We start from the raw sequence: 26,007 nt of genomic DNA, 5'->3' as shown, positions 1-26,007 counted from the left end.
AAATTGTACCTAGTCACACACAAACATTTTTGCCACGTCTTTGTATATTGACACCAGCTCTTCCTATTCATGTTAGAAATACCTCGTTTGTTATGTCACAGAGTAGTATTTGCCTCATTCACAGCTGTGTCCCATTAGAAGCTCCTAGAAATTTTTGAATAACCATTTATACCTCAGTACTTCTCTTCCATAGTTGCTTCCAGACATACAGTTTCTAGTCCCTGGGAGGACCTTCTGTTATTAGCAGCCAAATGCATGACTTAAATATTTTACCCTATTCACTTTTGTCCCATTTGTATTAGTCTAGACTTGAAGATGATCCATCTTCTCCTGCATGATACCCACATTTTTTTTGCTAATGTCTTCCAGTTTTTTCTTATTGGCAGATTTCATCAGAAAGCCCCTGTATTTTGTGCCAGGTTATCAGGAAAATATTAAGCAGGTTTGATTTCTAGCCTTATCCATGAAAATAATTTCCTTCCAGCCTCTATTCAACATTTGATTATTACTCTTCATTTCTTGATTTCGAGATACTTCTTCTGCTTCTCCATACTTTTGCCTTTTATTTTGTAAGATGTTTATGTACTCTAAATATATCTGTTAAGAATAGGTAGTCATCCATTATATCTCAAGCCTTTTCTACAAATTTTTCTTCTCCAGGCTTGGGATACAGATTCCTACTACATTTTGTACCATTGACAGGATATGTTCCAGGTCACTGGAACCTGCTGATCCCAGAGCTTCTCACTCCAGCGGAGAATTCCCTTAATTTATCAAAATGTGTCACTCTGAAATAAGGAATTTCGTATTGTATGTGCTTTATTTACTCACCCATTTAATTTAAAGTCTACTCATGATCACGATTCCAAGCTTATTTTCTTTGAGCAGGAGTTTTATAACTTTCTCACTAACCACATTAAAATTATTATTGTTTTATACTTGTCTGAATATCCAATGAAAAAAGAGTATTGATATTCATGTTCAGGAATAATGAGGTCTTGTCATTTTTATTCTCCATTCCCTATGCCAAATGTCCATGTCCTCCACACTAGCACAATTCTCAGGTACCTTTTCTGGTCACTAGCATCAGAGAAATCCCTAGTCACATTCAGGGCTAACTGGATCTAGAAGTCTGTTGCATATTTGTACAGTAAACATCTATCTATCTATCTATCTATCTATCTGTCTATCTATCTATCTATCTATCTACCTATCTATCTATCTATCATCCTTCTCCAAGCTAGTTTCGATTAAAAAAAAATTAACATGTAGTATCTTAGTACTTCTATATTCGTGTTCTAGTGGCACTACTATTCCTCTGATTTTATACTGTCCTGCTAAGTCCAAATTTCACATCCTGCACCTACAGTTTCAGTCCCTCAATATTCTTGCACAACTCTTGACATTTGCATAAGAAGTTTACCACTGTTCTTACTGGCATTTTATGCATTTACAGACTGTTCTGTCTCCCACCAATCTTCCATTTTCTAGACTAAACAAACCATTTCAACCTCTGTTCATAGGTTAAGTTTGTCAAACCACTTATCATACTTGGTGCTTGCTTTTGGCATCTTTCCAGTTTGTCTATAGCGTTCTTCAACCATGGCACCTCAAATGACATAATTATACAGCTGAGGCTTCTCTCCTGGCATTGAAAATAACATCAGTACTTCCCGGAGGCCGCATGTATCACGCTTCTGTTGATATGTCCCAGAATGATGTTTGCTCATTTTGTATCAACACTATAATTTAAACTCCTATTCACTCTGTAATCCACTAGTGTACTACTCTAGTACTCTTCATTTTCTGCAAACAGCTTTAATTTTTCACAGTTCTGTACACAGTGCTATTTTATTAATTTCAGGTCATCTCTACAATTTATCAAAATCGTTTTGAATTTAATCTCGACCCACAAAGTTCTTGGTGTCCCTCTAATTTGGTTGTAGCCATGAGTTATATATGCATTCTCTATTTCATCATCTCATTATGGAACAAATAAAAGTGTTCTTATGGTAAATCCCTTCTGATAAAACTCTCTGTGAGATGGTCACCTCCAAACGTTATTTGAACTGTCCTGAATGTGGCTGATACAAAATCTTGATGTGTGATGTAAGTTCCTGAGCTGATTTTGGTTGCATTACTCCTTATTCTTCTGCACTGGTACATCCTGTCTTTGGACTGAATTTTAGGTCCATTATAGCAGCTTGCACTTATAGAAATTATGCTATTGGCATCACTCAGTGGAATTAACATTGTCTGTACTGCTCAAACAAGAAAGGGAGAAGGAATTGGACTTTTTATGATCACTCTGTTCACCACCCGCTTAACAAGCTCTCTGTGCCATGTGATGGACTTTATCTTGTTGGCACTTTTCCAGCACTTCTGTATTTTACTACATGTCATTAAACTGATTAACTGACATTCAAGCATACTATATCTGATAGCTTCTTATCTGAGGAAGCAATAATTGCTTTGAAGATGGCTATAAAATTTCTCTCCTGTTTTAACAATTCAAACGAATTGTTAACTACTTTTTCTAAATAATCAAGGGAAATTTCCTAATATTTTGAACCTTCTGCTGTAAGAAATCTCTGACCAACTGCTCTGTGGCTTTCCAGCTCACTTTTCTTAGGAATGCCTTCTTATCTTTATGTTCATCTTGGCTTTTTTAAGTTGTCCACAAAATTCTACTAAAATGCTTACACTGCCCTTATTCTTAGATTGATAGCTTGAGCTGAGGTCACCAAAATGTAGTCTTCCTGTGGTAAATTTACCATGAACCACAGTACTATTGTTAGACTAGGATGTTCAGTGGTAGATTTACCATAGGAAAATTACATGGTTTTGTGACCTTTCTGTATGTATCCCTACATTTCATCGTCCTTTTTTGCATTCCAACTATTTTCAGCAATGTTCTAAGAGATTATTAGTTACTTGTTTATGTGTTTCTAAATATTTCTGCAGGGCTCCCCTCACAGTTTGTCCCTTCTCACACCTTTATCTACTTCCATCCATTATTATTTCTCCTTAGTGAACTTTTCTTTCTTAGATTACTCCTCTAAAATAAACTTACATCGTGAAGAAGGAATGACCTAGAGCCTTGATCCAGGAGCCCTTGCAAGGCAAATATTGTGCTTTATACAAGTTTTTGTCTAAGATTTTTATCATCATCTCCAGACAAATTCACTAACAAGATCATTAGCTCTCACTTTCACTTCATTACAACTCTGTTTTCCTTAGGTTTCTTAATAAAAAGCCCAACTTCTGATAGTTACTATTCTTTCAAAACAAGAAAATGATTCTTCAGCAAATATCCATCAAAACAGTTACCATGAGGAAGATCCTGCAAATTTGGGATGTTTTTCTGGTTTTGACAATTTATTCACCTGTGTCTACTCAATTTGTCCTCATTGTTACTACAGCCGTTGTTGTTTACTTTAGCCCTTTTGTGTCGAACTGATATGTAGAGCAATAATTTTAATTCCATAGTTTTTTGTTGCTTATGTAATATTCTACTATAATACTGCATTCTGTTCTGCCAGTTCTTCAATCATACATAATACAATCATTTCCTTGTTCAATGCACTGTATAGAGGGTTAATATTTTTCCCTCATTGGCATACTCTAGTGAAATAGATATTTCAATGCCAAAGAGAAGAAGGAATGTGAAGGAAGTCTGCTAAGCTGGTTTGTGACTACCAGTAATGCAGAGGTGGGAGGGAGAAAGGGACAAGCTACGGACCACTTAACTGCTTTCAGGAAACCCTGACAAAGTATTTTTCTTCCAAGTGAATGCCTCTGGAGATCATGTGGTTAGGTTATATTATTTCTCCTGTGTTTTCTATCTCTTTGTATTAGTGTGCAGTTTAAAGCCTTCCTATATCTATAGCCAGCTTTGATGAATGGAAATTCCCCACCAACAGCTCTTGATGTTGCTTCTTATGATTAGACTGCACTTTAGGGCTGTGTGTGTTCCCTCTTCTTCTGCATTCCTTCCTCTTTCAATTCTACACCTGTGAATCCAAAGTTTTGACTTTCTTTTTGATGTCCTTCTTCTCTTACTCTGAATGGCTTGATGTTTTAACCAGTGTTTCATTCCTTTCTGCAGCAACAAGCAAGAACTATTCCCATTGCACTACCTTAGAAGGTAACTTACTTCTATAAACAAGCACCATAAATTGATATAGCTTTAATAAGATTTGCATCAGTAATGATGGCTTTCTCCTGGAAACTGTCTTTGTGCATCACTGTGTGCTGTTTGAGTTTTATGCTACAATATGCTGACTGGTCTCCCAACCCTTTCATCCTTCCTATTATCCTCACAAACATACATACAGACCATGTTTTAATATGAAATTGACTGTAACATCTCTTTTGCTGAAATAAACAAACATGAGCCATTTCAAGTATTTGTTGAGCAACCCATAGCAAAATTTGAACAAATAACTTGTCTATGGACTGTTTTCCTTTATAACTCAAGCTGAGGTTATTACATTGGTAATATTCCACAGACTTTTCCCACATGGCTCTGTTGGTTGGGACTTGAAAAGTCTGGAGATTTGATTCAAGCCTGTGCTGGCAGAAGACCCTCATTCAGTTACAGCTATACTGGCAAAACGGAGCTGTTCCTCCAGTACAATTTTGTCCCTTATTAGATTTACTTCTCTGAAGTGCAGTTTCATTTATGGTAATGTTCAGAGCACCATGGCAGTGTATTATTTCATTACCTTTACTATAACTTGAGTTCAGAATTTTGTCCTAGAATCAGAACAATACAAACATAAAGTTGCATTAACAATGAGGATACATCTAGTTGGAATCAGATGTTAAGGCTGTATCAGAACAACACATCCTTGTCTTGTCATAGGTGCAGTTTCTGCTGTTTTAAACATGGACAATGCTGAATTAAAGAGGACAGATATAATCCGCTCCTTATAATCTGCAGCAAGCAGTGCAGTGAGAAACATCCATAAAGCTGGCAATTGGATAGCTGGAGGTGAGCTTTCTCCTGTTATTAAGGACTTCCAGCGTTTCCCCTCTGTATCCCAGACTGGAGGGAGCTGAGGAAACATTAACTCTGCCTCTTTGCTGCCGACTGCCAGATGGCTGTGTTGGCAGTGGAGAATCAGTGCAAAAATGCGGAGCACCCTGTGGTTTATCTGCCCTCAAGGGACAGAGGCAACTGGGCCCTGCGTTGAGGAAAGGAGCAACCCGTAACACCACCTTCAGCTTTCCTCCTGCTAGGGAAACTTTGCCAGAAGTTGCCTGGCTGCAGCCCAGGCAGTTCACAGGGTGTGTTTCTGATGGCAAACCAATATAAATTAACAACAACTCTACTGACGCCGCTTCAGTTACATTGGTGAGACTCAGCCAGCTCAGAGAGAAGCTCATTTGTCTTCTCCTAACCCTCGTGCTTCAGCCCCAGACACCCACTGAGACAGTGTCTCTTGCAGACTCAGAGCGACCCAGCTTGGCTTGGCTTTGTGGTACTCTTGGAAAGGGAACATGTTGTTGTTGTGCAGGGTACTTTGTTCTGTGGTCCTCAGGGCACTGCTGCCTCTGGTACAACTAGAGGATATGGTATTTAAAAACATTTATCCTCTCAGCAGCCTTAGTGGATGTTGGAAAAAGCTACCAAATGACAAAGGCAGTCACGGAGGCATACCTATATGGCTATCCTGTGTCCTTGCCTCTCTTACTCTCTCTTTGCTGAAACAAAACACTGCCTAAAATACTAGCCAAGCCTCCTTTGGAACTTATTTTCACTTGGAACTTTCTATAATAAGTGCATATGATTTACTGTGTAAATTACTATGGCTATGACTAAAATTACTTGGCAGCTTTCCCCTGCTAGTACATTGTTTTAAAGACTGATGTCTCGAGATGAACTCTTTATGTGCTTTGAAAAAGTAATCTTTTATTCCACAGTAAAATAAGGATTTATTCCTTACTGCTATCAGAGAAATGGAAACATTTGTCTTCCAGTGACTTTTGCCAGGCAGAGTAGATCAGGATATTTACAGATGTGCAGAAGTTGTTGCGCATGTACATTACTCATGTTCTGGCATCCACTTGTGGAGTTCAACATAGACCGTGTGCTTGGAAGTGCCTGTGCTTGTGCAGGCAATTATCCTGTTCTTACCTACATCTTTTGCCTGAGACAAACTCCTGCTAATCTCAGTGGGAGTTCTGCCACTAATTTCCTTGGACATGATTGATGTGAATAGTTACATTGTCAACGGTGTGTTCATACTTGAAGGACTTACTTACAGTTTTAACAGTCAATTATTTTAGGTAAAGCCAGTTTTTCTGATGATCTGGTGGTACTGATGAGTTTGTATATTAATACTGATGTATCATATACATGTAAAAAATAGAGCTTTGGCTTATAAACTGACATAAATGAAAGTAGAGGACTAGTTTACATCTATACAAAAAGACTAAGTAGCACTAGAGGTCATCCCTGAGCATCAAAACTCAGTTGTCTGTACTGTAAATTTTTTAAAATGCCCCTTGGCATGGTTTTGGCTTGGGTCCAGTTCCTGGACATAGTTCGGAAGCCGGCAGGGACCAATTCCCAATAAGTGGTTGGCATGACTGCCCTGTTTTAGAGAACAAGAGAGTTTAGCTGTAGTGACACAGGGTGTCCTGTGATAGTTGGCCTTGGTGCCAGAGCCAAGACACAAGCACATTTAATTTGCTGTTGCAGACATTGTCCCAAATGTTTTAGGCACTTTTTGGAAAAAGCTTCTGATGGTACTGGAGCAAGTTTATTTCTTACTCAAAACTATTTACAATCTCTCTTCTTCCTCATTTTCCAACCTGACTGCCCACTCTGTAGACTTCTGCTGCTATGCAATGTTCCAGCCTCCACGAGCAACAGCTGTACCTTTGCTGGAATGTTTAAAGATGAAAGGGATTTCTTAAAGGCACGCTCAAAATGCAAATTGAATCTGGTTTGCATTTGTTTGCTAACAGTCAAAATTATCTTTAAAGCTTAGTGACATAAGAAAAGAAATCACTAGTCTCTCATTTTTAGCCATCTCTAGAAAACTGCATGAAACAAGGAAAAAAAAGTACAATTTTGCAGTGAAAGAAATCTGTCTGAAACCAACCAGACTGTGAACTGTGCCTAGAAAATACACCTTATCTGGCCTAACCCAAACAAGCATGTCTGCCACAGAGAAACATCCACTAGATTTTAAGAAATCTTTGGAGTTTCTGGCTTCTTCCACCATAGGCGGCCCACAGAAAAAAACATGGTGATGGGCAGAGAGAAGGAACCTGTGATCCCTCAGGACAGACCCTGGCCCCAAGCTGGTGCTGCCTCCCTGATCCCCTTCCTCTGCCCTGGCTGATGGCCAGCTGTGTCCTCCAGATCCCCTGCAGCAACAGAGAGATTTGTTCCTTGACATCCTCAAATCTGACTGTGCTCTTACCTTCCAAGTAATGGCAGAAAGGCTGCCACGCATGCTTAGCCAAACACAAATGAAGAATTGGCTGTGCTTGGCTTTTACAACCTTTTTAAGATATACAGGCATTTTGTTCTGCTCTCAGGAAACAGAGGAATGAAATAATTGCACTGTTGCTATGTAGTAAATATGCAGGCTCATAATTTTTAAAATCTTCATACTCCAAATGAGCCTATAAAAAAATCCTAAGTGCAGGTCCACATGGCAGAATATTATTTTCAATGGCTTCTTTTTAGTTGGCTTCGTTTTATGCCTAGAGGTTAGCATTTCTTCACTTGAGAAGAATTCTTTGATTGTATGTTTATTCTTTAAATTAAAGCTGATATTTTAATATAATCATATGACTTAGGGAGCCAGAGTTTTAAGAAAGGGACAAAGAAACCTCTGATAAAAATCATGACAACTGACAAGGCAATGCAGGCATACTCCCAGGCTATTTCCAAGGTACTGCTAATACTATTATGATACAGTAGTATATTCTAAGATAGTGTATCCTGTATAGTATATGCTAGATATTACTGGGATTTCAGTGACGCCAGTATCTAGGACCATTAGAATGGCTTTTCACTTTGTTCCAGTATCAGTTAACAGTTTTTCATTACAAAGCTGTGTTTCCTTTTCATTACAACAATTATTGCTGTCTGGAATGAAAGGAAAGAAATACCTCCTGAGACACTTCTAGCATAGCCTTATCTGCAACAACTCTTAAAAATATTGCATGTGTAAAAACTGTGGTATGAGATATTCTCATTTCAAACCAGAGTAATCTCTGTTTTTGACACTGGTGTAACACATTTGCACTGAAGGAGTGAATTTGAGCTGCAGGAGACTTGAGCTTTTGAATAGAGCAGACCTTGTTGTGGGCAAGGTCTATGCAGTTACACAGCTGGGACTCCACAGCCACTGTTTGTCTGATGTGAGACCAAGTGCCAAATATATTGTCTTTGAAACAGCCAGTGTGGAACAATTATTTTGTATGAAACATGCTAGATAATTTGGTTTTGAGTGGTGGGTGATGGTTTTTATGTAGTCTTGCACTGTGTTTCAGTGCAGTGTTGCCAAATCTCCTCTTTCCTGCAGCTTGTGAAACAAGTTTCCGCACAGTGCCTGGTCTTCCCCCTGCTGCATTTTTTTAACAATGAAATTAAACACAGAGCCCTATCTAGCCAAAAACAACCACTGCAGCTGGTACTGCCTGAGCTCTGTGAGAATCTTGTGCTCTGAAGATATTACTACAATTCTTAAAGGAAAAATATCCCCTTTCCAGCAGCCACGGGGGAGGCTATTAAACATAATGATAACCCCAACTATCAGAGCTGTTGTTCTGCTCTCTGTCATAGCAGAGAAAGTCATGCTTGTCTACAGTGTCTATTTCTCCCAGACCTAACAGGGCACCAGAGAGCACTGGCCGAAAGTGTTTTTTCTTGGCCAAGCTTGAGTAAGAGAAATATTAAAAGATCTGTTATATGCCCTGGTATTTCAGCTGCCCCTTCTGGGTCTAGAATATGGAGAAGTATGTGGATGGAAGAAGCAATTTATAATGTTTTATAGAAGGCTTCTCTGAAAAAGCAAAAAGGGGGTCATCCTGCACATTTTTCCTGTGTTTTTTGGGTGCAGCTTAAAGGGAGAAAGAAGAGGGACTTGTGATTTGCCTCCACCTAAGGCCAAGTTGGTTTTGTGCAATTCTAATTTCCCTCTTTCTCAAGAGTTATTCTGCATATTCATGAGAGAAAGGTAGAGGTGGGAGTTAATGGTGGAATTACATAATAAAATTTATAAAATAGAGAACCAGGGAAATATTAAGATATAAGGGGACCTCTGAGGGACCTGATTTGAAGGGAATTCCTTTTTGTCCTTCTGTTCGAGAGACAGCTTGTTCCCAAATCTGTGATCTTGCATGAGGGATTGCTTTCAGAGGTTTCCCACTAGAAGCAGCCCGCATTGGCATAAGTCTAATAAAAATGCACATGTTTTGTATGAGATACATTTAACCTCCTAAGGCAAAATAGCAAAGGATGTAGCTCAATTTCAGAGTGATTAGGGTTAAAGAAGAACAAAACTGATGTTGAAATAATACCAGTAGCATAGGCCAAAATATACCTCTCCTTCAGAAAAAATGAAAGTTAAGCCTATTGTATGTGAACCATCTGTGGGAGGTTGTGGTTGAAAGAAGCATTATTTGTTCTAGATGTCCTTACTCATTTACAAATATAGTATGTGGCAGTTCAGAGCTTTTAAATTTCTTTGCTGATACATTTTTTTAAGGTGATTGAACTTAGACCAAAGGTGAAGATGCAAATACTTTATTGTTGTAGGAAAATGTTACTGGATTTTTGTGCAAGTTCTATTTCTGCTTATCTGATGTGCAGGTGTTTTGAACATTGATACTGGAACTTGCTATGGCAGGTGTGCAGGGAGAAATATATTTATTTAATTTCATCTAGGAAGTTTTCTAAAGTAAAGTTTCTGCATTACTGATGTACTACCAATTGCAAAATACAGTGTTTAATGCCACGTTAAACCTCTGTGTTTTTTTTTTTTTCTTCTCTAATGATGGCCTGAGTAACTTTTAGCAATTTTTTTTTTTTCCCTAGAAGACAGGAACATACAGCTCAACAAGAAATGTGATTGGCTCCTTGTCTTCCCTAATCTTCAGAGAAGTAGGGTTTCAGCCCTTCAGCTAATTGTTCCACAAGTGTAGCTGTTTAAGTATGTTTTAACTTGTGTTTACATTATTTTACTCCCAAAGGCCTTTGGCAAGACTATTTAAGCCACTGATTTCTGCAACCTTGATTTTGTGCAAAAATATAAGCATTAATTCAACATGAAGCCTACATGAAGTCCTGGTGAGATAAATTATAACTTTATTTAGAGCAACAGTGCTGAGCCTGTTTTATGTATGCCTTGCTCTCCAAAGAAGATGTTAGAATCTTGATCCCTCCCAATGGCAAAATGCTAGGGCTGTTAATGGACAGTCCTAGCAACCATTTTCTTCATTTCACGGCCAAAATAATTGCTTTTGGAGTGTGTAGGACACCACAACAGCCAGCTCAGCTCAAGCAACTGCCTGGTGAACCCGTGGCCATGGCTCACCTGTACTGCCCAGTGCAGAGCTGTTTTGAAGTCTCTGTCCACCAGTGTCAGGTCTGCTCCCTTGTGCAGCAGAGTCTCGGTGTGCTGGGGTCTGTTGTGGAATGCAGCCCAGTGGAGCGAAGTCATTCCCTGAAAGCCACAAACCCAAAGAGCAAATAGTCATCACTCACAGGAGCAACCTTCAAGTCACTGTAGATAAGCTAGACTGTTCTGAAATAATGAGTAGTGTGGCCAGCAGGACCAGGGTACTGACCGTTCCCCTGTACTTGGCACTAGTGAGGCCCCACCTCAAATCCTGTGATCAGTTTTGGGCCTCTCATGATAAGAAGGACATTGAGGTGCTGGAGAGAGTGCAGAGGAGGACAATGAAGCTGGTGATGGGCCTGGAGCACAAGATGACAAGGAGCAGCTGAGAGAACTGGAGCTGTTTAGCCTGGAGGAAAGGAGGCTGAGGGGAGACATTATCACTGTCTACAGCTACCTAAAAGGAGGTTGTAGCATGGAGGGTGTTGGTCTCTTCTGCCAAGCAGCAAGTGATACAATGAGAGAAAATGGCCTTAAGTTGTGCCCAGGGAGGTTTAAATTGGATATTAGGAAAAAATTCTTTACAGAAATGGCTGGGAAACAATGGAACAGGCTGTCCACTGAAGTGATGGAGTCACCATCCCTGGAGGTGTTTAAAAGACATGTAGATGAGGTTCTTAGGGACATGGTTTAGTGACCGAGTTACGGTTTGACTTGATGATTTTAAGGATCTCTTCCAAACAAAATAGTTCTGTGATTCTATGATTCAGTGACTCTTCCCTCTCCCTGCTAGGTTGAAGTAATTAGTAACAGCTTCTGCATTAGTGAAGTCGTAAGGGTGAATCAAGCAATCAGCTTTTTGGAGTTATTGCAGAAAATGGGTGCAAATAAAAATGCTTTTTTGGTACACGTTATAAATAATGTGTGGTCATGACCACGACAGCTGGAGGATGCTCCCTCACTGCTCAGTTTGGATCCTGTAAGAAAAGCCTGTTTTAGACTGGTACTTTAACATGACACATTGTGATGTTTATTTTAGGTCTTATCTTTGATCCAAAATAAAAATAAGTTAGTATTCTAGCTGGCAGTAATCAGCAAGCTAAGGAACTGGTCAAGTGATGTCAACAAAAAAGTCACAATATAAATGTCAATATTTACTGTTTAGGGAGAAAACAAAGCCAATGGTAAACTACTGACCTTCATTTTCATTCCTTCTTAGCGATGTTCAGTCTGTCTTGGTGGATCAAAGAATTCATGGCCTGTATTTGCATCTTCATCAGCATTGTCATACACACCTATATTTTACTTCACATCCATAATACTAGAGATTTTCTGTATCAAATTACTCACTGAGTGTTTGTCTTAAAAATTGCTAGTGTTGTTCAGATATTACATTTTACTTTGAGCAGGTGGTTACTTTCTGACTATCAGAGAGGGATCTGGGGGTTCTGGTCCATGGCAAGTTGAACACGAGCCAACAGTGTGCCCTGGCAGCCAAGAAGGCAACAGTGTCCTGGGTGCATCCAGCCCAGCATTGCCAGCTGGGTGAGGGAGGTGATTGTTCCGCTCTGCTCCGCACTGGTGCGGCCTCACCTGGAGCACTGTGTGCAGTGCTGGGCAACACAGAATAAAAAAGGTATAAAGCTACTGGAGAGTGTCCAGAAGAGGGCTCTGAATTTGGTGAAGGGTTTGGAGGGTAAGCCATATGAGAACTGGCCAAAGTCAGTTCTTCTCTTAACTGGTTTGTTAAGCCAGGAAAAGAGACTGAGGGGAGAACTCATGGTGGTTACAGCTTCGTCACAAGGGGAGGAGGAGGGGCAGGTGCTGATCTCTTCTCTCTGGTGACCAAAGACAGAACCCCAGGGAATGTCAGGAAGATGTGTCAGGGGAGGTTTAGGCTGGACACTAGGAAAATGTTCTTCCCCCAGAGGGTGGTGGAGCACTGGAACAGGCTCTCCAGGGAGGTGTCATGGCCCCAAGCCTGACAGTGTTCAAGAAGAGACTGGACAACACCCTCAGATACATGGTGTGAATTTTGGAGTTGTCTTAAGCAGGGACAGGAGTTGGACTCAATGATCCTTGTTGGTCCCTTCTATTTCAGGACATTCTATGATCCTATGAACTCTTATTAGGGAAAATGCATTTCAGAGGTCTTGTCTGTTTTCTGAAATGATAAAAAGCAAAAAGTGTAGAATGGAAAATAAATTAAAACTTGACATAGAAGCCCTAAAGCCAATTGACAACAAACCAGGTAAAGTATGAGCTATAAAACATGAATGCAGACAACTTATCAGTGCATTCATAGTGGATGCTGTTAGGAATTATTTTCTAAATAAAAGCTTGAATACCCTACCATTAATTTCTCTCACTCATCAGGTATATTATAAGGCTCTTCAAGTGCTCAGATGGCTTAAGTATAGGTGCGGACAAAATAGAGTAGTTGAACAAGAGCACTTTTGTTTTTAGTTAGGGTTTGCAAAGCTTAATCATGGGGGTTTCGGTTTTGTAAAATGAAAGATGAGAGTAAAATCCTGACCTGACTGAAATTAATGGGAGCTCTGCCATTGACGTCAGTGGACCAAGGTTTTGACACAATGGACTTAATACTGTTGATGGACACTCAATATCTGTGAGTGCGGTGAAGTGAGGCTTCAGTAAATTGATTTCCAGCTGGGAAATGGGTCCTCACGCCTAGTCCTGGACAGCAGAAAAAGTCACTGAAAGAGGAGAAGCCACAGTGTAGCAGGCCAGCTTTCTGTTGTTCCCTTTTGGTCTGTTTATACAGGCAAAAATCCTTGAAAAATGAACTTTTTCTCTGTTTTTACTGTGGTAACTAGCAGAGTCAGCTGTAATGTAAGAGTGTGAGAACTGTGTGTAGGGATCAGAAATCTCTTTAGTACAGGAACACAGCTTAGACAGGTCAGCAGCAGAGGCTTAGGGAGAAAATAAAAGAAACAAGGCTTGATGATATATCGTCACCTAACGTTTGATAATCAGGCTACAGACTTCCTATGATATCCACACCTCCAAAGGGTAATGATGCATTTTCTGAAAAAGTAATTATTTTCATTTAGTTTAAAAATGCTGCTTGATAATTTCTGTAGCTGTCCCCATTAATTTAGATGTAAAAACCAGTTAATAATCTTTTTATCTTCTCAATGCAATTTATGATGCCATGGACTTGTATTATATCACCCCTCTGGCACAGTTGCCAAGCGGAAAGTCCCATTGTAGTCAGCATGTTCTAGTTGTTAGCTTGCCCATGGAGGGAGGCTAGTCAGTAACTATTAGTGTGTTTACAGTCCTTTTCTGTTACTTTTCTTGCATATCTTTTTTCGATTTATGCTTGCATCTGGCACTCCAGATGTGAGGGTACCAAGGATTCAGAGAGATCATAATGCTGTTTCCTGTTCTGTTCTCTATTTCTTTTGTAATATATCGTACATTCCACGTGTCCTTTCAGAGCACCCAACTGAGCAAAGAGCATTGAGCTGGTTGTGGCAGCAGCTCACACCTCTGGGCCCACTGCAGTGGGCAATGGCTGTGTGACCCGTACCCATCTGGTTTGTGCGTGGTGGTACCACCCTTGAGTGGCATCTGCAGATGGTAGATAGACTGCTCTTTGTGAGGGGAAGCATGAGGGTAGTATCAGAACTGTCAAAGCTGAGGATGCGGCAGAATACAATATTAAAGGTGAGACAGCCAAACAATTCTGCATTTATAAAAACTAAGGAGTAGTAGGGGAGAAAACAAACAAACAAGACATGCTTCTGGAACATATAGCGTGACACTTGTTTTACCCAGATTGGAGGTTTTTCAGGGAATTTTGCTTTGCATTGTCATCTCACAGGCTTTATAAGTAAACCCACAGAAAGCCACAGTTGTGGAAACTATGAAACCTCCAGATGTTTTTCTTACTGTTGACATGTTCATGCATTCATCAGGGTGTTTTTCTCAAGTGTAAGATGGGCAAACTGAAGTGTTTCACTTATGCCAAGAGAGCAGCTCTATTAGTTGCAATCATCTGTGAGGATCCACATTTTTTTAATAAAACATAAATATTCAGGGCTTTGTTCAGACACTTCAACAAATATCTTCCCAGTAGCAAATGACAGTGAGCTGGAATAAAAGTTCCAAATTGCAGGTAGCAATGCATTACAGCAAAACATTACTGCTTGAAATTATGATCCATGGTTCCAGGCAATTCATTAGCCACATAATTTGACACCGAGACAAGACATATGTCTGGTTTAGGTTGTTATGAACAGGGTTTGCAAATGATTCAGTGGATAAAGGAGATTCACGGGAAGAGGGAAAATTAACAACATTGTGGTGACAGGGCTCAATTCCTTAAGGATCATAGGGTAGCATAGCTTTTTGTAGCTCTGTGCATGCTCTGTGTAATACCAAATTTCTTGTATTTCTTCCTGAGAACAGTTAGTACTTTAACGATGGGATGCTTGGTTAAGGTCTAGCTTCAGAAGAATTGAAAGCAATTAATGTCTTGGCAAGTAAGTTAAGTGACTGATTCAAGGTACCTCAGAACTGGTAGTATATGGAGAAGGCTTATTAGCCTAAAAGTTAATCGCGTGCAGTAGAAAAGATGAAACAATGCTTTGCAGAGTACAGCAAAAACATGATAGAAATCTTGACTAGTGCATAGTGTCATCATAAAATTGAGAGTACAGTGGACTCTTTCTGAATAGCATGACTTGTATGATCCTAGAGACCGGGACTGTGACTTGCAGCACAAGATCACTCACCTCATTGTCCTGATGATTAATTTCACTAAGATTTGACTTCTGCAGGAGCACGTTCAGAAGCCTGTGGAAGCAATGACATAATCAGTGTGCTGCATTCCTGACTAAACCTGAAAATTTGACATTTTTTTCTGAGAAACAAAACATGTGACTTCAAGAAAAAACAGTATTCATGACGGGCACAGGGCACAATCTTAGGTTGGAGGTTGGTCATACTAGAAAAGCCTTCATAGCTTACTGTAACAAATGAAGTTTAGTGCTAAGTATTAAGAGCAGATCCACTAGAAAGAATTCTTGTGCTAATTGACAGGCTAGAATCAGAGTGTGTAATACTATTCATGTATGCTATTTTTGGTAGCTTAGTAATTCATTGTCATCCTACTATTATTTTATAAAGTTTTAAACAAACAGAAATGCTAACCTCCAGTCTCCTAAATGATTTTTCACTCTCAACTCTTGGCAGCAATACACTGGTTCACATTTTATAGAGTATCAGGCTACGAACACTCCCCTCTGGTGGAGGGAACAGCTACAATAAAATAGTTACATGAAATTTTATTCAAGTGCAGTAATATTTTTAACACTGCATTTTGTTTTTCTTTTCCTTTTGGCTTCCTATGAAGGTGTTCTGAAATCATTGAAGTTTTGGTAAAGATGGTTGTGTCTTATAGTAGAATGCTAAATGTTTGGATACTGTACACGGCTGGACCCTGGAAATGACAAGGACCATCTTATCATGGGCTGTTAAAAAGCCAAATAGCATAGATACTAACATGGATGTAAAGTTCTTATGATTCTAGCAAAAGGAAAGATACATCTTTAGTAGATCCCTAGATAAGATCATAATGCAAATCTATGGATCATCTGAAGGTGTGAATTTGTTAGAAACCTTCAAAACATGGTCATTTAAAAGACATGCTGTTTTGCAAGGAACTTAAAAGATGATGAAGTGTCAAGGAGGAAACTCTGATAAATATGCAGATAATGCATAAAAATGTATAAAACCATATATCTGTTTCCTTGCATAGGAAATGGAATGAAAATCTTTTGCTAGTTTTCATCAGGACAATCTTCAACAACTTCCACTGTTTTCTGGATCGACCTGTGCTCAGGTGTGTGGATCAGATCAAGCAGACAATGTTGCACGACAAATTTGTTCTTCGCCCCACCCCTCCCTGTAATATACAAGTACATAATGTAAATTATTCAAAGGACGGCATTTACAGCTGCTTTCGCATGTTTTGGGCAATTCTGCAGGTGAAAAGCTTATCTGTTGGTAACACCGTCTTCAGGTGCCACAAGTCCAAATATCTTTTTTTTCTAACTAGAGCATCCCTAAGGAGTGAAGACTGTTTGTATCCCAGTTCTCTGCTAGGACTTCAAAACTGTTTGTATATAGGTACAATCACTTGTAGAAAAGGAGTGTTGCATTTCCTTTTCTGAATCACACAGCCAATGACATTATGGAATCATACTGCAGGAACTCTGAAAAGAATGGCATTTCAGGATTGCTGTGATTAGTTCAGTAAAAATTTGTAAAAGGGAGGAGACATTTTGTGGTCATTTGGCACAATGACTCAGGATCCAGAAATCTGAAAACAAGTCTGGGTAAAAATGGACCAGTGAGAAGACAGGAAGCGAGATAACTACAATACGCTTGCAAAACCCACTTAGCACAATTTTATAATCTCACATGTGGTTTTGTAGTTTAACTCCAGATATAATAAATGAAACCAGTGTATGTGAAGGAAACCTCATTCTTAAGTGTAAAACCTCTGCCAACAACAAACTATATCCTCATGCTATTACGGCAGCATCACTGCTACCACTCAAATACATAGATATTCAGCCATATAGCTGCGATTTCTCAGGTATCTACTCTTAAAGGCAGAGTTCAGGAGGTCCACCTTTCCTCTTAGGCTCTATGGAGTGCGTTGAAACACAGAAACCACAGAAACAATTTATCAAATCAATACATTAATTGACTGATCACTCTCTGTCTTTCCATGTGGTTCATGTACTGCCTGCAGCACATGGAATTGGAGCAGTGGGCTGCCAGCTTTCAAACTTGGTTGAAAAAGCATTTCATAGTTGGCCACTGCATACTCCCTTTTGGCAACAACAAGAGATTCAAGAGAGTGACAATGGCAGTGGTGGAAAAGCCGCCCCTCAGTGCTCCAGGCATGTCTTCTGAGCATGGGGCAAATCCAGAGACAAGAAAGAGGAGAAGGAATTGAGCAACTGGTAGACTCCTGTGCAGAGCAAAGGTGTGCTTGTACCCATGGAGAATGTGAAAAATGTTCAGAGAACCCTGTGTGCTGCTGGTAAAGTAGATTACTGTTCCCTTTCAAGTAGCAGCATGTGCAGGGTTGTACAAACATTGTCTTCTTTCTGTGGAGGCATTGTTTAATGATAGTGACCCATACTTCTTCAGAAACCTCAAACTATTCTCTCCAAATGATGCATGAAAAACAGTGATAATGTGGAAAATGAATAAAGCTGTTAAAAAAGACTGGAAAGCAAGAGCAGAAGAAATGCACAGAGGTCTGGCCTGGCCTTGCATGGTGACAGCAGCAAAACCATAGACTCAGTGGTTAAGTCACAGGAGCATTTTGAATTTGTACTGAATGTTTACTTGTCTCTAATATTAGTCTTCCTATCCTTCAGACACTATTTACTTAGGAGAGGTTTTGAATAAATTCATTCAGATGTACAAATTCTGATTTATTAAACCTTCCTGTTATCACAGGCTGGAATGAGACAAAGAGGATCTTTCTTAACACTTCTTATGAATACACTCTGTAGTTGTTACTCTACCTTCATTAAGAGGAGTTAAAAATGAGCCAGTCCACCAAACCTCAGCTACCCCTTTACAGAAGGGGCTCTCAGAGGGATTGTCATGTGGAAAACTTTCCTCACATTTGCCATGATACCTGGAGGCATGTTACAGAGAAGGAGCTTCTTGTAATGTTTCTTGTGTGGACATGACAGAAAGGTAATTGGTCAAGGGAATCCCAGAGCTTCAACCCCATTTTTATATATATAAATATATATATATATATATTTTTTTTTTCCCCTCTTGCTTTTGTGATCTTAAACTAGGTTCCTTGCCTTACTCGGCCATATATCTCTGTTACACAAGTGCTGTACAATGCTTTCCCTTCTCTCTACCCGCTTTCTGATAACCACTAAACAAAGGAGCAAGTCACAAGTGCAACTGTTCCAGCTAACCTTCCCAATTTGGGCTACCTCTGGGCTGGGTAGCTTGTTGGTGGCTGCCTGTTGAGATTTAGCCAGCAAACACTGCCATAACCTGGGACATACCTCACATCGGGCTCTGCAGTAGCAGCGTGTAGCGGCAACCTCCCGTTTTTGTCGGGTATGTTCTGCTTAGCACCATTTCTGAGCAGGCTGACACAGCCTTCCAGCCAGCCCTAAAAGAGAAATCAGAGCATGTCAGAGGAAAGTGAAATACAACAGGCCAGGTCTTTGTCTGGTGGTTCTGGTATCTGCGTGTGTGACTGTAGCTGTTTCTGTCAGCGAAGGAACTGGTCTTCTGTTTCCCCAGTACAGATCTCTCAGCACTGAGAGCAGTTCTGCTTTGGAGTCTGAGTCTCAGACTAGCTTGCCCAGTCATTTCTGTGATAAGGTGTTTTATTTACACTGCCCTTTTTTTTTTTTTTTTTTTTCCCTGCAGATATCGCAAGTACTAACTGAGTAAACTGATTAAAAACCTGCAAATTCCTGTATCACTAGCAAATGCTACACATATTCCTGCAGGTGGATTTAATTATGCTAGGTTAAACCAGGGACACGAGCACTTAATCTCATTTCCTTTATGAGATTTTAGCAGGAATTGCAAATCAATACTAGAAATCATTAGAGTGTGGTCTTATAAATATCATTGCAGAACTTTGAACTAGTGACAACATTAGGTTGAAAACAGCACCCAAACAGATGGGATGAATCAGTTTTTGGACTAAAACCTTCTATTGATCACCTCAACAAAAAAGCAAGTAAACAATCTAGTTGTGACTACACAACTCTTTCAGTGTGTACTTAAGTCCCAGGAAAATTAAGCATGTGTTTGCTTTGTTCAAACCTCCACAGACAATCGGTAAATACTGTTCCCTTCTGTATAAGCTGTGTTGGATTGGCATTACCAGTATTTATAGGGAAAAGATGTAGAATTATGGAGTCAGAACATGGCTGTTACTGCTCCCAGTGGAAGTACACGACCACTGAGTTCTGCTTGTGATTGTGACTGTGGAGCTCTACTGGATTGAGTTCTCTGGGCAGACATTGCAGCCAAATGCTCTCTAGATCTCTGATTATAACCGTCACAGAAACAGAAACAGAAATGGAAACTTCAAAGCTGGGGTGGTTTAAATCTTTTCCAGTCATTGGTTTATTTTTCCCAAATAGCATTTTTTACCCTCTGGGAAAAGAGGAAGGAAAAAAGGAGCATGACACTAATTATGGGATTTTTTTGGAAATATCTGGCAGATGAAACATTTATTCTCAAGTAAGTGGGGCATGCTCCTTGCACTGAATAAGACTGCCTGTTTTGCTATTTTCTACTCTTATTTTCTGGCTAAATATCACGTAGCTGAGCAGAAGCATTGTTTTTGTCCTGAATGTGCAGGAAGAAACTAAATGGAAGGGATGTGTTTAATTAGGTTGCCACAATATCTGCTTAAATTATTTGGCAGTCATCCAGTGATATACTACAGAGCATGGATGAACATTCCTTCCTCATTTCTACCCAACTAATAACAGAAGCCCATGACCAACCCCTCTGTCCAGCTAAGTTGGTTCTCATCCTCTCTCTGAATCCTGAATTCCTTCCAGTGAGGAGTAGAAGGCTAAGGAGCATCCTTGTGTGCTTCAGACAGAGACCACCACATCCCCCTTCCCAAACTTCTCAGTGGGTTGTATGCCCCTGCTGTCACTTGTCTGTGGGTTGATTGGGAGATTGGATTGTTTATTATCTGAGTATCTGCATTGGCACCTGCAGCACCTTGAGCTTAAGTTCTTAACCTGGCCACCCAAGACCCAGCACTGCAGTGAAAAAAAGCAGTGCCCTGGCTCATGTGGTGTGCAGGAAAATATGTCTGCTGACCACCAGAAGTGCAGGTAGGAATGCCCCCAGTGGAGCATAAAGATCTGATGCTGACAGTGAGAGCAGGGAAGTTAATCTGCGTATTAGGAACAAGAAGGGACTTTCCAGTGCACAGAAACAAGCAGCTTTCCTGAAACCACACGGAGGACCCTGGATCCAGTGAGAATTCCACACTGACCACTGATTTTCCAACCCAAAAGAGGAAGGACTGCCTGAAAGTAAAGGAGTCCTGGTCCTTTCGTAATAGTCATTGTTTTCAGCTTCGCATTATAGTAAAGTTTATAGTTTCACTGTTGTCTGGAACCAAATGTTTTGTACTTTTTTTTTTTTTCTCTCTGCAGTATAAAGAGAAATCTTATTTGGTCTGTGTATTTACTCCCTTCAATATGTCTATCTTTCCATCCTCCTTGCCCAAATCTTCGTACCAGATAAGTTGCCAGAGATAAACTGGTACGCCCACAAGCATCTTGAGTATTAATATTGGCTCCCATCTTCAACAGAAGCTTCACTGTATCGACCTGGCGTCCTGACACAGCGTGCATCAAAGGTGTGCAACCTGGGGAAGAAAGTCATATGTTCTTTCACAATTTTTATTTTGTCAAAGCCAGAAGATAGAGATATTTTCTTATTTGCTAATGTTAGCACTGGCAAATTAACAAATCCTTTCTCTGACAACTGTCCAATAGTTGAACTTGGCTTTTGCAGGCAGGAAGTAGCTGCTGTGCCAGCTACTGACCACTGATTTTAAAAGGAGCATGACTTCATTAGCTAAAGCCTTGCCTCATTAACTCTGCTTCTGGAAGAAAAAGTGCTTTTCTGTCAACAAGTTCCAGTATGAACTGTTGGCTTTGTACACCATTTTGGAGGCTGATATTCTTCAGATTGACTAGTAGCTAGATGGTGCTTGGCTAATTTTCTCAAACCACGGCCTCATTCTGTCTGTATGTATTCAAAAGTCTTATGAAATTATGCCCTGCCCCATATAAAGGCGTATATATGTGAGTTAATGCTTAATGTATACAACAACATATTTTTAAGACTGACTTTGCTTTAGAATTTTTATTTTCTGTTGTCACGAGAACTTATTTTATGTCCTGCAAACAATATTTCTGCTGGAAAAAACCTGAAATCTACATTCAAACCTAATACTCAAATTTCATTGTGTAGTGTTACGATATCTTTTAGTTGCTTCCTCTTCCTTCCATTCTGTTAACTGCTGAATAACAGCAAGAGATTTTCCAGCAGAATTTGACAAAGTGATTTAAAATGAATAAATTGGTAATAAGCATGACTATTAGAAACTATAATAGTACCAGAAACTTCAGATACAACTGGAGAATAATTGTTCTTACTGGATTCAATGAGGCTGCTGAGCAAATGTGCACTACTCGACCTGAGATTGTGCAGACTCTGCTGTATGTGCAGGATATGAGCCATATGTTTTGTCTTGCAAGACTGGTGTTTGGTTACATTTGTATGTACAACCTAGTAAACAAGTTTATTCTGGAGCTGAAATATGATACTTCCATTTGCTGATCAGTCTATCTCCACCCACTGTCCTTCATACCTAGTCCCTCTCCTGCTAAAGATCTGGACTGAGAGCATTTCAGCTTGCTTAGGCATTTTTTCTACTGACCAACAGATGTTTTAAAGATAATAGTTAGGATGTCTGGTTTAAAACATAGGAAAAATTGGTCACTCCGTAAAAACTGATAAAGATTAGAATAGACAGTGTTCATACAGACACTTTAAAAGAAACTGCAATAAAAATTACTTGTGAATAAACAAAGTCTTTTTTGAGAGAAGCTTCCACGTATCTGTGGCTTTAATTCACTTGAAAATAAATGCATATAAATCCCAGCCAATAGACAGCACTTTGTAATAACAGTAAGTAGTAACTGAACACAAGATGAAAAGGAGCACAATCTCATGGACAAAACATTATTTAGATCATTGCACGTTTTACGGCCATCCCTTTGGCAAACAATTGCATGACAAAATCTTTCAAACTGTGTCTGTACACATGCTTTTTAGGTGCAAAGGGCCAGAACCCTCTGCTCTAGAGATAGGCTGAACGTGTGGCATTTGGCTTTGATAAAAAATACTGTTTTCCCTTCCCTGAAATGACAACAATTTCCCAGCATCTCCCTAAAGAAGATAAAATAGTTTCCTTATAAAGTAATGTCTGATTATAGCAAAACAACTTATTTGTATCTATATAAAAATCTTACCATTACAGGGGGAAAGAAATATTCAAACAGAGCATTTCTAGTTCATGTTCCAAAGAATAACTCAAATTTCCCATAATCTGCTACTAGATATAATTTGCTGATCACAAAAATCAGGATAAAAAACCAGAAAATTTGCAAGATGAAGCAGCTAGTTGCCTGAGAATGAGCTCTGCCTTCATTTACCCTCACTGTCACAGCACTCCAGGATGGAAGGATCTTCTCGAATCACTGCAGTTAGTGTGTTCACATCACCGTTAGCTGCTGCTTGGTAAACCACAGTCAAGTCAATGTCTTCTGCTGCATCACCTGCAGGGGAGAAGTATGTCCATGAGTAAGCAGAGAGCATGTACAAATTATCAACAGTGAAAATAACGACACTTATTTAACTGATTTTTTATGGCTATATAACGAGGTGGAACAAAGTGTATCCAAACAGAATTGCGGTTTTTATTAGTCATCTGAAACTTGTTTTTCATCATAACTTCTTCCAAAATCAGTCAGATGTAGACAGTGAGACGATAAATAAAACCACCTTTTGGAAAGTTTCCACCTCATATAAGAAATCATACTACCATTAATGTAACATGACTTGAGAAACAAAGAAGTAACAACTGAACTAGCTGTAATATTGCTTTTCTGAGATAGGATGAAATCAGGACATAGGTGTTTTTAGTTTCCGTGTTATCCTTGCACTGGTCAGAAGACTGAGGCTTTTCATTTCCTTTCCCTGCAGTGTCTGGGGGAATTATATTCTCAGGAGAGTGCACTTCTGGCAGCAATGGTTTATGTTAATAGTTCGCAAAAAGGACTGGTGGACTATTGCTTGGAACACAGGAGAGGTTTATTTTGTTTGGCAATTACATTATGAGGTATTATTTAAAGCAGATGCCTTGCAGGGCCTGTTGCTGAACACTCCTCAGATTTATGTTTCTAGAGGAATTACTGTGATGATTCTCTGCTTGCTTCTTTGCTTGTAACCTCCTTCCAGACTGGTCAATCCCTTGCTTCACACACCTACACCTCCTTTGGCTTCAAGTGGACTATTAACCTGTTATCTCTGGGAGTCAAGGGAGCTGATTTTTTTGGTGCAGAGTCAGATCTGATGTAATGGCAAAATGCTCCAGATATGTATTGATGGCCAGCCACAGTGTTGTGTTTAATTGTAAAAAGAATCTCTTATCTCTATAAACTCAAAAAGAAGTATAACGGCAATGAGCTGTGCCGTTCACTGTGCCTGATAGAGCTACAGAGCATAACGTTTGTCCAGCCAGTGCACTGCCTTGTTAGCAGGAGAAAACAAAACTGACACAAAACCACACTAAAGACCTGATCAAAGGAAAGACACATTAAGTGTTTGCTCACTTCTCCTTACTGTTGTGTCTTCTGAAGATAGCATAGCTATGTAAGCTCTGCAGAAATAAGGCAAATAGTTTGAAAAGAATTTGAAAAGTTAGTAAAAAGTCATTTTCATAATAAAATAATACATTTTTATTAACACATTGATATGAATTACATTTTAAGCATCATCATATATATATTTAATTGATAAAATATCTTTAAAGATAATTTTAAATTATTAGACACATGATTTATATTGTGATCAGACATCGTTGCAGCTGAACCTGCATGAGCTCCATGCTGGTGTTTACAGCCCAGTATAATTTCCCACATGTGACCTTCTATCCCTGCAACACAATTATCACTCTTGACTTCAAAACTTAGCTGCCATCAAGATGCAGTCAGCTCTCCCCCTGGGAAAGGTCGGTCTGTCAAATCTGGAGCTCTGGTTGTGGGCTTGGGAAACTAGAAAGCTGATGTTAAATTGGGCTTTACCAGTGCACAGATTCCCTCTGCATCACTACTCAACTGAGGAGAATTTAATTTATTCTCTTTATTCTAGAAGGTCTTTTAAAATACCCATTTGACAACATTTTTAAATTAAAAATGTTAACTGGATTTTTATTCTACTGGGGAGTCTCTTGCCAAGGCAACTGTTTATTTGGCTCAGAAGTTTTGACCTGTGGGCTTGAGGGATCAGGCATCATTGGCTCTGGAGAGTCATCATCAGTGACTGGTATATGAAAAATAGTGTCTTACCACAGGGCAAATTAATCAGATTTCCTTATCATGCCAGATCTGCAGAGTGGTCTCACAATCACTAAACTCAGCAAAGACATGTTAATAAGAAGTTCAGGTCTGAGTTTATCCCTACGCAAAGGGTGAGGTAGTGTGGGTTGTGTGGAAGGCAAGGGGACAAGCAGAAGTTAATGGCTTATGTTGCTCCTCTTGGCCAGTCTCTGGAGGTACACAGGAGGTGCCAGCCATGAGCACCTCTCACAGCTGCGTGCGGTGGTTGTTGTAGGGGAATGGTACAGAGAAGATGCTGCAGACACTGGGAAAGAAACCGTAGGATGTACTGGGACAGACAGTGTATCAAAGGGGCCCTCACCTCCTTTTATACATTACACATGTAGATTTTGTACCTTTTGCTCTTTAGTCATGTAAGTACTGTTAACTTTTCCTGCTGTGAGTCAGGAGCAGAGCAATCCAGCCAGAAAACAGAACTTTCCATTTCCTGAGCAGAGCCAGTTTCTTACCCAGAGGGCAGGATGGCAGTATGGCAGTAAGATGAGGACATGGATGGATACTTGCATGTGGGTCCCTGACTCCCTTTACCTTTATTCATATAAAACACAAACACGTACTTCCCTGGGCCTTTCCTTGTGCCGGGCTGAATCTGCTTTCTCTGGAGGAATTGTGCTATGTGAGGAGGGAAAGTAAAACTCTGAATGAATGGGTGGATGAATGAATGCAGGAGCTTTCCCCACACCTGCTCTCACAGAACACAGGCCCTACTCCCGTTTAAGGGGCAGTGGCATTAAGCCATGTCCGAGATTCACACTTCCTCACTCATGAGTCCAGGCCATCAGAGCAGGGAGAGGCAGGTGGACCAGGCTGTCACCATGCTGACGGGGAAGTCTGGGCCAGGAGGAACTGATGAGTGCCCACATTATGCTTCTGACATAAACCAGACTGACACTAATTCAATTTCTGTAGCATGATATGATTTCAAGTGGTCTGTCTTCAACATGACGTGTGTGGTGGGGGAAGAGTGGGAAGGCAGATGTGTGTTCTTCTGGTGCCAGGAGGGCTTGAATGTTTTTTATGCTGGATGCACTTGACTCCAGGTGGTACAACATCTCCCACCTCATCTTCCTCCAGCTCACCCTGTCAAGGAATAAGGGGATCTGCATGCAAAGCCTGTAGGCTTTTTTTTTTTTTTTTTTTTTAAACACAAAAAGCAG

General features: G+C 39.9%; 1 protein-coding gene across 1 annotated transcript in view; it reads right to left on the bottom strand.

The window, feature by feature from the left end:
• ANKRD55 (ankyrin repeat domain 55) overlaps window positions 1-26,007 on the bottom strand; it is a gene marked incomplete at both ends in the record, with an annotated part of 55,615 nt that overhangs the window by 18,330 nt on the left and 11,278 nt on the right. Inside the window, 5 exons of the mRNA XM_080362426.1 lie at window positions 10,566-10,694; window positions 15,353-15,413; window positions 18,674-18,783; window positions 20,897-21,027; window positions 22,886-23,008. Of these exons, the coding sequence (XP_080218552.1) occupies window positions 10,566-10,694; window positions 15,353-15,413; window positions 18,674-18,783; window positions 20,897-21,027; window positions 22,886-23,008 (554 nt within the window). The remainder of the gene's footprint in view (window positions 1-10,565; window positions 10,695-15,352; window positions 15,414-18,673; window positions 18,784-20,896; window positions 21,028-22,885; window positions 23,009-26,007) is intronic.

Source organism: Nesoenas mayeri (genome assembly GCF_963082525.1).
Source record: "Nesoenas mayeri genome assembly, chromosome: Z".
NCBI lineage: Eukaryota > Metazoa > Chordata > Aves > Columbiformes > Columbidae > Nesoenas > Nesoenas mayeri.
This window is presented reverse-complemented; position numbering and strand designations above follow the sequence as displayed.